The following is a 12,047-nucleotide window of genomic DNA, read 5'->3' on the forward strand; positions in this document are numbered from 1 at the left end:
CAACAGTCATGTCCGTTTCAATGAGTCTGCTTGAAGCAAGACTAACATTGGGTGCAACCCAGAGACCCCAGATGTACAAAATCCCACATGCTTGGCAGTACAAATGCCAGCAGTAACAACTGAAACAATTGGGTGCCTTTCCGTGACACACACACACACCCCCAACCAGCTGCTTCCCTCTGACTAATGCAAGGCCAGGCCAAAGCCTGAAACCTAACAACCTCAGCGGCTTGCAGTGGAGAATCCTACAGGGTGTATTCAAGCCCTGGGGACGTGCCGAAAATAACAGCTTGATCCCAGGCGTGATATATCACGTTGCAAGGGGAGCACACATTGTGCATGTCTCATGGCTTCAGATTGCAGGAAGTGTATTTCTTAAAGACGTTGCCAAATTTAGAAAGAAGCAATCCCAAAGGAGGTTAAAGAATGGGGCATGGGTCCATTTAATAAAACTTTTTAAGGACTGTTTCCAGAGAGCAGGGGTGGAAAACCTAAGGTGCAGGAGCTGGATGCAACCCTTTGTGCACCTTGAGACTTTCTCCCCAAGCCCCAAGGGTCATCTAGTCCAATGCAGGAATTTGAACCCAAGCATCCATGGCAGGTGGCTATCCAACCTCTGCTTAAAAACTCCCAAGGAAGTAGAGTCCACCACCTCTTGAGGGAGCCCATTCCACTGTCAAGCAGCTCTTAACTCTCAGAAAGTTATTCCTGAGCATGGGTAAACAAACTAAGGCCCGGGGGCCGGATCTGGCCCAATCGCCTTCTCAATGCGGCCCGCGGACGGTCCGGGAATCAGCGTGTTTTTACATGAGTAGAATGTGTCTTTTTATTTAAAATGCATCTCTGGGTTATTTGTGGGACATAGGAATTCGTGTTTTGTTTTTCTTTTCCCCCAAAAAATAGTCCAGCCGCCCACAAGGTCTGAGGGACAGTAGACCGGCCCCCTGCTGAAAAAGTTTGCTAACCCCTGTTCCTGACGTTTAGTTGATGACATCGGTTTGAGTGCTACCCTCCAGAGCAGGAGGAAACAAGCTGCATGTGGCCCTGAGAAGACTGCCCAGAAGGCAATGTGGCCCCTCAGGTTTAAGAAATAATTTCCCATCCTTGCCATAAGGAGGTGATGCTTTTTGCAGGGAAAGTGACCATCCAAAGTGTTCCTCTGGCGCAACTCCTTAGCGAGCATCTTCACATCTTCACTAAATGCAAATGGTGCGACGGCTGGTCTATTAGGGCAAAAGCTGCATCTTCTTCCCCACCCAGCCTTTTTTTGCTTACTTTGATGTCCCACAGGCTCATCCCTCCGTCCATTCCTGTGGTGCAAAACTTGGAGCAGCTGCCTTTCCCACCAGCAATCACAGAAATTTGGCTGAAAGGGAAGACAAGACAATGGTGGGCGTTAATTGCCAAACTAGTACTGCTCAAAGCAGAGGGGAAATTGTACCGGACTACGGAGGACGACTGCCAACCTAGCAGCTCAAAAGCACGCCGAAAGGTGCAAGTAGATAAATAGGTACAGCTCCAGAGGCAAGGTAAACAGCATTTCCGTGTGCTGCTCTGGTTTTGGTGTTCCGTTGCACCAGAAGCGACTTAGTCATGCTGGCCACATGACCCGGAAAAACGGTCTGCGGACAACGGCCGGCTCCCTCGGCCTGTAAAGCGAGGTGAGGGCCGCAACCCCAGTCGTCTGCGACTGGACTTAACTGTCAGGGGTCCTTTACCTTTTTTTTACAGAGGACGAAGGGTTGCCAGACCGAAGGCAGGGGACAGTTCCAAGGGCGGGGCTTTTTCCACCATAACACACCCCCATTAGGAAATTCTACCCCCAAAGAGGTGAACGTAAAAACTTGCTTTGAATCGAGTCACATCTTTTGTCTCTTCAGGGTCTCAGACAGGGATTTCCCCCTGCCCTACTTGGGAGATGCCAAGGATTGGGGCCTTCCTTCTGCATGCAAAGCAGTTTTTTTTACCACTGAACCTCAGCCCAGCTCAGCTAAGATGGTGACCTGAATGAGGCAGGGTCTTTTCCCGAGTTACGGGCCTGGCCTACATCAGAAAATTCAGAAATTTGGCTAACAATACAGTCGTACCTTGGTTCTTGAACGCCTTGTGACTCGAACATTTTGGCCCCCAAATACCAGGGGTTCTGGTTTGTGAACATTTTTTTGGAAGCCGAATGTCTGACGCAGCTGACACGGCTTCCGATTGGGTGAAGGAAGCTCCTGCAGCCAATTGGAAGCCGCACCTTGGTTGTTGAATGTTTAGGAAGTTGAACGGACTTCCGGAATGGATTACGTTCGAGAACCAAGGTACGGCTGTATAGTGGGAAGGTGCCTTTTTTTATTGCCTACAAAGTTTTCAGCAGGCAGTTAAAAGTTGAAAGAGAAAGCACCTGCTGATTCTATTGGCAGAGAGTTCCACAGGACTGGGCCAATGACACTGAAGGATCTTAGTTTCTTGTTGTCCGATGAGCCTCACCAACTTGGGAAACCAACCCAAGGCGCTCCTGCAGGCGTTTTCAGGGATGGAGCTGGGATGTCAGGGTTCAGGTGGTCCCTGGGGTACCCTGGACCTCAATTCTTCAGAGCTTTGTAAATTAATTCAAGGAACTTGAACCTGGCTTGGCAGTAAATGGGTAGCCAGCTGTCACATGCTGTTGGGCCAGGTGTGTCCCCCCCCTCCAGCAGTCTGGCTGCTGCATTTGCAGCAGCTGGAGCTTCTGCACCAGGTCCAAGGTCAGCCCCACATAGAGCTGAATTATGACAATTCTGGACTTTGAAGTCATTTTGTTTTAGTTGTTTATCGTTCTGTATTGTATTGTGCTTATTAGTATTTTAATTCATGTGGAGCGTCTTAATTGAGTTGATACAGCAACCGAGAAATTTCGTTGTTCCCGCAAGGGGACAATGACAATAAAGATCTATTCTATTCTATTCTATTCTAATCCAGCCTCAAGGTTGCCAGTGCATGGACTAAGGTGGTCAGGCTATCCCTGTCCAGGAATGGCAGTAGCTGGCGAACTAGACAAAGCTGGTAAAAGGCACTGCCAGCCATAGAGGAATGCCCTCTGGTGTCAAAGATGTACAGTGGTGCTTCGCTTAACGAATGCCCTGCTTAACGAAATTTCCGCTTAACGAAAGGTTTTTTCTAGCGGAGGTTGCCTCGCTAGACAAATGCGTTTTATGAAAAATTTGTCTAGCGAATCGCGGTTTCCCATAGGAATGCATTGAAATTCAATTAATGTGTTCCTATGGGCAAAAAAAAAAAATTCAAAAAGAATTCAATGCATTCCTATGGGATTCGCTAGACGAATTTTTCGTTATAAGAAAAGACCTGTGGACCTAATTAAATTCATCTAGCGAGGCACCACTGTATCTTGGAGCACCTCCAATACACGCACTTCCTCCTTCTAGACTCCATTTAGAGCAGGCAAATTGCCTGCCTCCCAAACATGCAATCTTACCCAACCTCTGTCCTGCCAGGATTCAAACAGTTTATGTCTAGTGGTAGTGGCAGACCTACATTTTGGGGGGCTCTGAAGCGCAAAGAGTTATGGGGCCCCCATTGCTACCAGCAACAAGGTCTGGGTAGCCAAAGTTACCTTATCAAATGGGGTTGTTCCACGACAGATCACACCACCTTTACAACACCTGCGCTACCGACTCCCAAACTTTGGGGTTGTTGGAATGTATACAACAAAACATTCATCAATTGGAGGTGTGCGACTCAAATTTGGTTTAGTTGACCTACAATTTCTCAGCCATGTGGCTCCGGGATGAGGGGCCCTGAAGTTTGAGCTTCATTGGTTTCACAGCAGATCCGCCCCTGGCCTGGTGGGATTCAGAGAGGATCTCGACAAGAACTGGGGAAGGCTGACCTTTCCACTGAACGCTCGGTGCCACCTTATACCAAGCCGGTCCATGTATCCTAGTGTCGTTTGACTGGTCACGGCTTTCCAAAGTCTCAGCACAGGGGAGCTGGGGCAGTCTTTCCCCTGGAGCTGCTGGCAGGTCTCTTAGATCAGGCTGGATCTGGTCCTGCATGCCTGCACCTGCGGTTCTGCAACGTTCTCTTGTTTAATTTGTGGAGGGGCAGAGCCCACAGAGGAGCTTACCTGATGCTGTTCTTGTGGAGCGTGTCCAGAGTGGCGTTGGTGGTGGTATCAGAGCTGGCTTTCTTATCCAGGTTCTGGAAGCGCTCGCGAGCTGTGAGGCCACGCTGGGCGCCCTGCTTGGGGATATCCAGCTTCCCCCCGAAACTCAGTGTGCCCTGCTGCTCCTCGTAGGTGAACAGCATCGGACAGCAGTCGTGGCCCTGCGGGGAGGCAAGCAGAGGTCAGGCAAGGCCTCTGAGGCGTTTCATCAGCGATGCCCAGGCCCAAGGGTCCAAAACGCTCTCACTATTCCTCCCGCAACAGCCCTGTTGTGGGAGGCCACTAATAAAAATGTATGATAATTGTGAAATGATCTATGTACATGCCACTTTGCAAGGAACAGAACAGAGTGAGTCCCTGACCCCAAGAGGCTTACAGTCTGGATAACACCGCAAGGGGGAGTAAAAGAAAAGGAAGGTGTCTAACCATTAGAGATGCCACTCAAAGAGACACTCTCCAGAGCTCCAGGTGATTTACATTACAAATGACCCTCAGCTCTTTGTCTTCCGCATGTGAAAGCAATAGTCTCCTTATCAGGCACTTTTACTATAAACAAGCTGTTTCTCAGCTGCAGCAATCCGCAATTAACAGTTGCATCAAAGAAAGGATGTGGGAGTGTGAATTCCGTTCTCAAGCCAGGCTTCAAGGGGTAAAAAGGGTACATTCCCAGCTCAAGCCCCAGAATCCCTTGTAAGATTTTCCCAACTTGCACTGCGCAAGAACCAAGGTTTCTGGCACATCATGACAGAAGGGAAGGAAATGGAGCCCGAGGATAAACAGAGGTGGAATCTGCAGAATGAGTATGAAGGGTTCCGAATGCACCAGGCATGACTGACAATATTTTTAAGTGAAGTGAAGGAACAAACATTATTACCATCTAAAGAGGCCAAGGCGGCAGCGTTAGAGAATTTAAGTCCAGCGTCTAAAATTACCCAACTGCACCACTAGAGGTCATGATAGTGTCACTACAAAGATTAGTGGATGCGCTTGTGTGTTTTTAAAGAGGATTTTCCAAGCAGTGCTTTTTTCCCTGGGGGTACGCATACCCCTAAACGTTTTGTGAATCTAAGTTTGGCCTCAGTGAGGGGCAGTATTTCAATATGATCAGGAAAATGAAAGTACCCCTAAACATTTTTTTTAGGGGGGGGGGGAAGCACTGGTTGTAAGAATGCAATTGCCCACTTGCAGACTGTAATGACACAGTCCAGGCAGGGCTATAGCACATACCATGGCTCCACGTTGGAATGGGGCCCAAATCTTCACTGGGAAAACAAACCCTTGGGAAGAGTTACAGCGCAGGACTTACCGCGGCCACCAGGCTGTTCTCTGTGATGAACGTGACGGCCAGGAGAGGCAGAGTTTCCGTGGACAGGCAGGCCACCCTGAAGGGAAGGACGAGGCAAGTGTGGTTAGCACAGATTAGCTGCTTTACAGCCCCTTAATGGCTGAGCCTACCATAAAATTCAGCCCATGTCCTGCGTTCCCCACTCCCTATCGTTGGGAGATGAGGCTGTGGGTTTGGAGGAGGGATAGAAGAGGAAATTGACCTTGGAGCCGGCCCCTGGCATGCCTACTAAACCAGAGGTTCTGGCGTAAGAGGCAATTGTTCTGTCAACACCTCTCCAACCTGAACAGGCCAAGCTGCACTCCTCTTACTCCAAGGATGACAGCCCAGAAACCCCAGCAAAGCAATGATTTCTCTCAGTCCATTGGAGTCAAAGACTACTGAAGCAGACTAAGGACACTCTAACTGAAGAGACTTCTCTTCCTAGAGGAAGAGGGAACCGCACTGATGGACAGTCTGTGGCTGAAACAACGTTTGAGCTTTTCTCAACCACTGTTTGAGCTCTCTATGGAGCTGTCCAGGGTCCTACCTGCACCCTGAACTTCCGCCGTGCTTTGAAGCATCACGTTTTCATCGGGGGCAGATCCACACCACTAATTTAAGGCCCATTCAATGTGCATGACTTCACCTAAAAACTCCTGGGAGGTTTTCCCCCTCCCACAGCTACCATTCCCATTTTGCCCACTATACAATGGACCCAGGAGGCGATTTCTCACCCTACCGCCCATACAGGAAAGATGTCTCTCCCCGGCAGAAAAGGTCCTGTGGCTTCTTAGTAATGTAAACATTTCAGTGACTCACAAAGTCATCCTTTCTCCCCCTCTTTTGGCGGTAGAAAAGATTAGAAAGACGACCCTGGACAATATAGCACTGAGCTATAAGGGAGAAGCAGAGATCTAAATAGAGACTCTGCATGTTTTTTTATTATTATTATTCAGATTTGTCATGGCCAATGGCTAGTACAATGAAGTTATTTGGATGTGGATCTACCATTCCCAGCACGATTAGTAAGCTACAGGGCCCAGAATTAAGAATCATAGAATCAGGGAATCATAGAGTTGGAAGAGACCACAAGGGCCATCCAGTCCAACCCCTGCCAAGCAGGAAACACCATCAAAGCATTCCTGACAGATGGCTGTCAAGCCTCTGCTTAAAAACCTCCAAAGAAGGAGACTCCACCACACTCCTTGGCAACAAATTCCACTGTCGAACAGCTCTTACTATCAGGAAGTTCTTCCTAATGTTTAAGTGGAATCTTCTTTCTTGTAGTTTAAATCCATTGCTCCATGTCCACTTCTCTGGAGCAGCAGAAAACAACCTTTCTCCCTTCTCTATATGACATCTGTGAGGGACAGGGGATATCGCGAAGTCCCTCCCCTCCTGAGTTCAAGCCCGTCCCCGAGCAAAGGGGAAAGCAGGGAGAGTTCCGATTCCAGTGGGGAAGCAGGAAGTCGTGTCCGAGGCTCAGGCAAGGTAGAGGAGCCAGGGTCCCAGGTGGGACAGGAAGGGGCAAGTAAGGGGGGAAGACCCATCCCCCCAACTCCAGAATTACGCAGGAAGAGGAGGGGCAAGAGGATGGGTCTGCCAAAGCTTTTGTGTTGGAGAAAGACGCGCCAAAAGCCATTAGGAGGTTCTGAAACCGACTGACAACATCGCTCCGTGTAAATAGCAATGACTTGAGCACTGTAAATACGCAGCACCAATAAAAGAATAAAATGCAGAGCTGCGTAGCGTCGTTACTCTGAAGTAGTCCACTCCGGCCACTGTGACAGCAACCTCCTAATCATTTTTGGGCTACTTTGGAGTTGCCGGGATGAGCGTGTCAGAGGCGGAGAAGTGGCGGCAGATCGCTGAGCAAGCCCAGCTAGAACTGCAACAGCTGTCGCTGCAGGCGCAGGGAGAATTGAAGGCAGCTAAAGAGGAGACTAAGAAGGTCCAGGACGACCGGCTACAACTTGCGGAACAGGTGAGAGAGCTCCAGGAAAAAGAGCAGCATTTAAGGGCGGTGGCGGTAGACCTCCAAAACAAGCTGGATGCAGAGAAAAACAAGGCGGGAGGGGCACCCCAAGTCCAAGTGCTGCCAGGAAGGAGAGCCGGGACCCTAGTAAGCAAGTTCAATGGAGACCCGAAGGAGTTTCAGGGCTTTGAGACTGAGATTGTGTATGCTCTTGAGCTGCACCACGATGAGTTCCCTGATGATGAGCACAGAGTAGCGTTTATTGTGGAGCACCTTACAGGGGCGGCCAGGGAGTGGCTAAGACCGTTAATTGCAACAAGGAATCCTTGCATGAAGAATGTCAAACTATTTCTAGAAGGTTTGAAAACGATGTATTCGTCCGATAGTCATATGGACCAGACTAAGGAGGAACTTCATAATTTACGCCAAGGAAATATGACAGTTCGCGCGTATTGGGCGAAATTCACCATGCTGGTGCACAGATTGGGGTGGGATCTGGAGTCTGCCCCAATGCAAGCGGCGTTTTACTTGGGGTTGCATGAGGAGGTGAAGGATGAGCTCTCGAGAGGTCCAAAGCCCAGTAATATGGATCAACTGAGCAAAGCGGCTCTGGCGGTGGGGGTGAGGCAGGAATCCAGATGGAGCGACAAGCAAGCAACGCGCGCAAAGCGGGCTTGGTTCCCACGGTCGCAGGAGAAGCCACTCCCTCAACAACCCTTTCAAGCCACGCCTGGGGCCAGTCAGGACCAGGAACCCATGCAGATTGATAGCGCGCGCGCGCGGGCTTTTCAAACCCCAGCGGCGCCAAGACGCAAGGAGGGAAGGGGTGGGAATTGCTTTCTCTGCAACTCCCCCCAGCATCTCGTCAGAGACTGCCCACATCGCAGGGAGTGGCAAGGAAAGGCGGGAACGGTTGTGCCCTCCCCCACTGACGCAGCACCACAGCAGGGAAACGGGAAAGCCTGGCTGCAGGAGACAAGGGGCGGCAGCCAGGCACAGTCAGCAGACAACAGCCCCAGCCCACCCACCCGCACAGAGAGGAGCAGAGCCAGCCCACCCCTCCCAGAGCAGGAGTGGTTCTAGAAGTGACGCTCACGCTCCCAAATGGCTATCCATTGACGGTCCTCGCCCTAATTGACAGTGGTGCCTCAGCCAACTTCTTCTCGAGAAACTTTGCAGAAGAGCACCAGATCCAGCTTCTGCAGCTGGATTTTCCTCTGCACGTGGCAACCATTGACGGCAGAGAGCTGCTGGGAGGGGCCATCACTCATCAAACCCCCCCCATGAGAATGACGGTTGGAAGGCACTCAGAGACACTGGCATTCAACGTCACCACCATCTCAGACCCCCCAATCGTTTTGGGCATGAGCTGGCTGGCGCGCCACGACCCCTCCATAAGTTGGCATCAGAGATGCATCACTTTTGGATCGGACTTTTGCCTGGAACATTGCATGCAGCACCAACCAGGGGAGGGGCCTCCGATAGCCACGGTGGCCACCATGCACGTCAAAGGGGGTGAGGCGATACCCAAACCATACTGGGACCTGCAGGAGGTCTTCAGTGAAGCGGAGTCCGACCACCTGCCCCCACACAGGCCTTTTGACTGCCAGATCAACCTGGTGCCTGGGGCAACTATACCCCCAGCCAAGCTGTACGCCATGTCAGACCAGGAACTGGAGGATCTGCGCGCTTTTATCGACAAGAACCTCAAGCGGGGGTTCATCAGAGAAAGCAAGGCAGCAGGGGGCAGCCCGGTCTTCTGGGTGGACAAGAAAGACACGCAACAGCGCCGTCTTGTGGTGGATTTTAGACGGCTGAATTCGGTGACAGAGCCAGTGGCTTTCCCCATGCCCAGAGTGGATGATCTCCTGACAGCGGCACGCAGAGGCAAGATTTTCACCAAGCTAGACCTGAGGGGGGCGTACAACTTGATCAGGATCCGGGAAGGCGATGAGTGGAAAACCACGATGTTCACGCCTCTGGGCTCTTTTGAATATCTGGTGATGCCCTTCGGGTTGCAAGGGGGCTCAGCATGCTTCCAGGCCTTCATGCACCACGTCCTGGGGTCCCTACTCTTCAGGAAATGCTTGGTCTTTCTGGATGACATCCTTATTTACTCCAACGACCCAGTGCAGCACGTGAAGGACGTCAGGGAGGTGTTACAGCGCCTGAAGGAGAACCACCTGTATGTGAAGCTGGAGAAGTGCAAGTTTCACACCAAGGAGGTGGACTTCCTGGGCTACAAGCTGTCAGACAAGGGGCTGGCAATGGACAAGGACAAGGTGCAGACCATCCTGGACTGGCACAGCCCCAGGACGCGCAAAGATGCCCAACGCCTACTAGGCTTTGCCAACTTCTACAGGAAGTTCATCAAGAACTTCTCTCGAGTTACGGCTCCCATCACTGACTGCCTGAGAGGCAAGCAGAAGTTCGGGTGGACACCAGAGGCGCAAGCAGCGTTCGAAAGCCTCAAGAGGGTGTTCGCCTCAGACCAGAACCTGTTCCACGTGGTTCAGGACGCGCCCCTACGCATTGAAACAGATGCTTCTGATAAGGCTGTGGGCGCCATTTTGTTGCAACTGGACGCCAACAGAGAGTGGAGACCCTGTGCCTTCTTCTCCAGGAAGTTGACCCAGCCCGAGCGAAACTACACAGTTTTTGATCGGGAACTTCTTGCGATCCACGCGGCGTTCCAGCACTGGAGACACTTCCTGGTGGGCGCCAAGCACCCCATCCAGGTGTGCACAGACCACAAGAACCTGGAGTTCTGGAGAACTGCCAGGGTGCTCAACCAGCGGCAGATACGGTGGGCGGAGTTCTTCTCGAACTTCAACTTCTCCATACACTACATCCCAGGAGAGCAGAATGTCAGGGCGGATGCCCTCTCCCGCAAGCCAGAGTACATGGAGGAGGAGGCGCCACCAGCCCCAAGGCACATTTTCCCCCCGTCGGCATGGTCCTGCGGAGCAGCAGTGGTGAGCGAGGCAGAACTCACAGCACTGACGGCAGCGGATGAATTTGCCAACCGCATCTTCAGAGAACTGAGAGGGGGGAGGGAGCAGGCAAAAGACTTTGCAGAACGCAGAGGGCTGCTTTTCTACAAGGGTGCGCTGTACCTACCCACCACCCAGCTTCGACGTACGGTCCTCAAGCAGATGCACGACAACCCTACAGCGGGGCATTTTGGAAGGGACAAGACCACTCACCTAGTCATGAGACACTTCTGGTGGCCAGGGGTGAGGGAAGATGTTCGAGACTATGTAAGGGGCTGTACCACCTGCCAGCGGGCAAAGGTGGTCAGAGCAGCGCCACCAGGGTTGCTGGAGCCCTTAGCCACACCACACAGGCCGTGGGAAGTGGTGTCCATGGACTTCATCACAGATCTGCCTTCGTCCAGGGGTAAGACTGCAGTGTTGGTGGTGGTGGACCTCATGTCCAAAATGTGTCACTTTATACCGTGTGCCAGGGCAGTCTCGGCAGAAGAGACAGCCAAACTGTTTGTTGATCACATTTTCAGACTGCATGGATTACCTTTAAGGGTTATTTCGGATCGTGGCCGCCAATTTGTTTCCAGGTTCTGGCGGCGGCTCATGAACCTCCTGCAGGTGGAGGTCAGCTTGTCGACGGCTAGACACCCGCAGACCAACGGACAAGCGGAGAGGGTCAACGCCATTCTGCAGCAGTACCTGAGATGCTACGTCAGCCAGCGGCAAACGGACTGGGTGGATCGCTTGCCACTAGCAGAATTTGCCTACAACAATGCAGTGCACGTCTCCACAGGGGTGTCGCCCTTTAAGGCCAATTACGGGCGCGACCTCAGATCTTTCCCAGAGAGGGAGAGGGAGGAGGAGGAGGAGGGCCCACAGGCTGAGGATTGGGCAGAGGAACTGGAGACGGTGCACCAGCAGCTCAGAGAACACTTGGAGAGGGCCAAGGAAGCGTACAAAAAGGGGGCAGATCGCCACAGGCGACAAGGGGAGGTCATCAGGGTGGGGGACAAGGTGTGGTTGTCCTCGGAGGGCCTTCCCACCAGAGGGAGGTGCAAAAAGCTGGCACCCAAATGGCTGGGCCCCTTCACGGTCACGCAACAGGTCAACCCGGTGGCATACAGGCTGGCACTGCCAGAGGACATGAGGGTGCATCCAGTGTTTCATAGATCGCTGCTGTCGCCGTACAGGGAAAGCAGCAGGCTCAGAGACAGCGAACAAACCCCCGAGGGAGGGGGGGAGAGGGAAAGCAGGGAGCAACTCAATGAGGCCACGGCCATCCTGGATTCAAGGTGGGGGGTGGGGGGCCTGGAGTACCTCATGGCATGGGAGGATGCTCCACCGTCCCAGAATGAATGGGTTCCCGCCACTCAGATACAGGAGGAATTCTTGGTGGAAGAATTTCACGCCCTCTTTCCCCACAGACCCAAGCCCTGGCACATGGAAAGGGAGGGGGAGGAGGAGGAGGCACGGGAGAACAGCTCACCATGGCGCTGGGAAGCGGAGTTTGAGGAACCAGAGGATGAGGTATGGGTGTCGCCAAGATCCACCCAGTCAGAGGAAGGAGCAGATTGGCAAAACATTTTTACCCCCACCAGCTCTGACGCC

The 12,047-nt window shown here is 52.1% G+C and overlaps 1 protein-coding gene across 4 annotated transcripts in view; it reads right to left on the bottom strand.

Moving 5' to 3' along the window:
- Positions 1–12,047, bottom strand: part of ARPC1B (actin related protein 2/3 complex subunit 1B) — a 31,904-nt gene that overhangs the window by 3,106 nt on the left and 16,751 nt on the right. For all 4 annotated transcript variants that reach the window (XM_060282565.1, XM_060282564.1, XM_060282567.1 and 1 more), the window contains exons 7-9: positions 5,457–5,532; positions 4,112–4,311; positions 1,276–1,366 (exon numbers count right to left, since the gene is read on the bottom strand). In XM_060282565.1, the coding sequence (XP_060138548.1) occupies positions 1,276–1,366; positions 4,112–4,311; positions 5,457–5,532 (367 nt within the window). The remainder of the gene's footprint in view (positions 1–1,275; positions 1,367–4,111; positions 4,312–5,456; positions 5,533–12,047) is intronic.

This window comes from Zootoca vivipara, chromosome 14, assembly GCF_963506605.1.
Source record: "Zootoca vivipara chromosome 14, rZooViv1.1, whole genome shotgun sequence".
Lineage (NCBI taxonomy): Eukaryota > Metazoa > Chordata > Lepidosauria > Squamata > Lacertidae > Zootoca > Zootoca vivipara.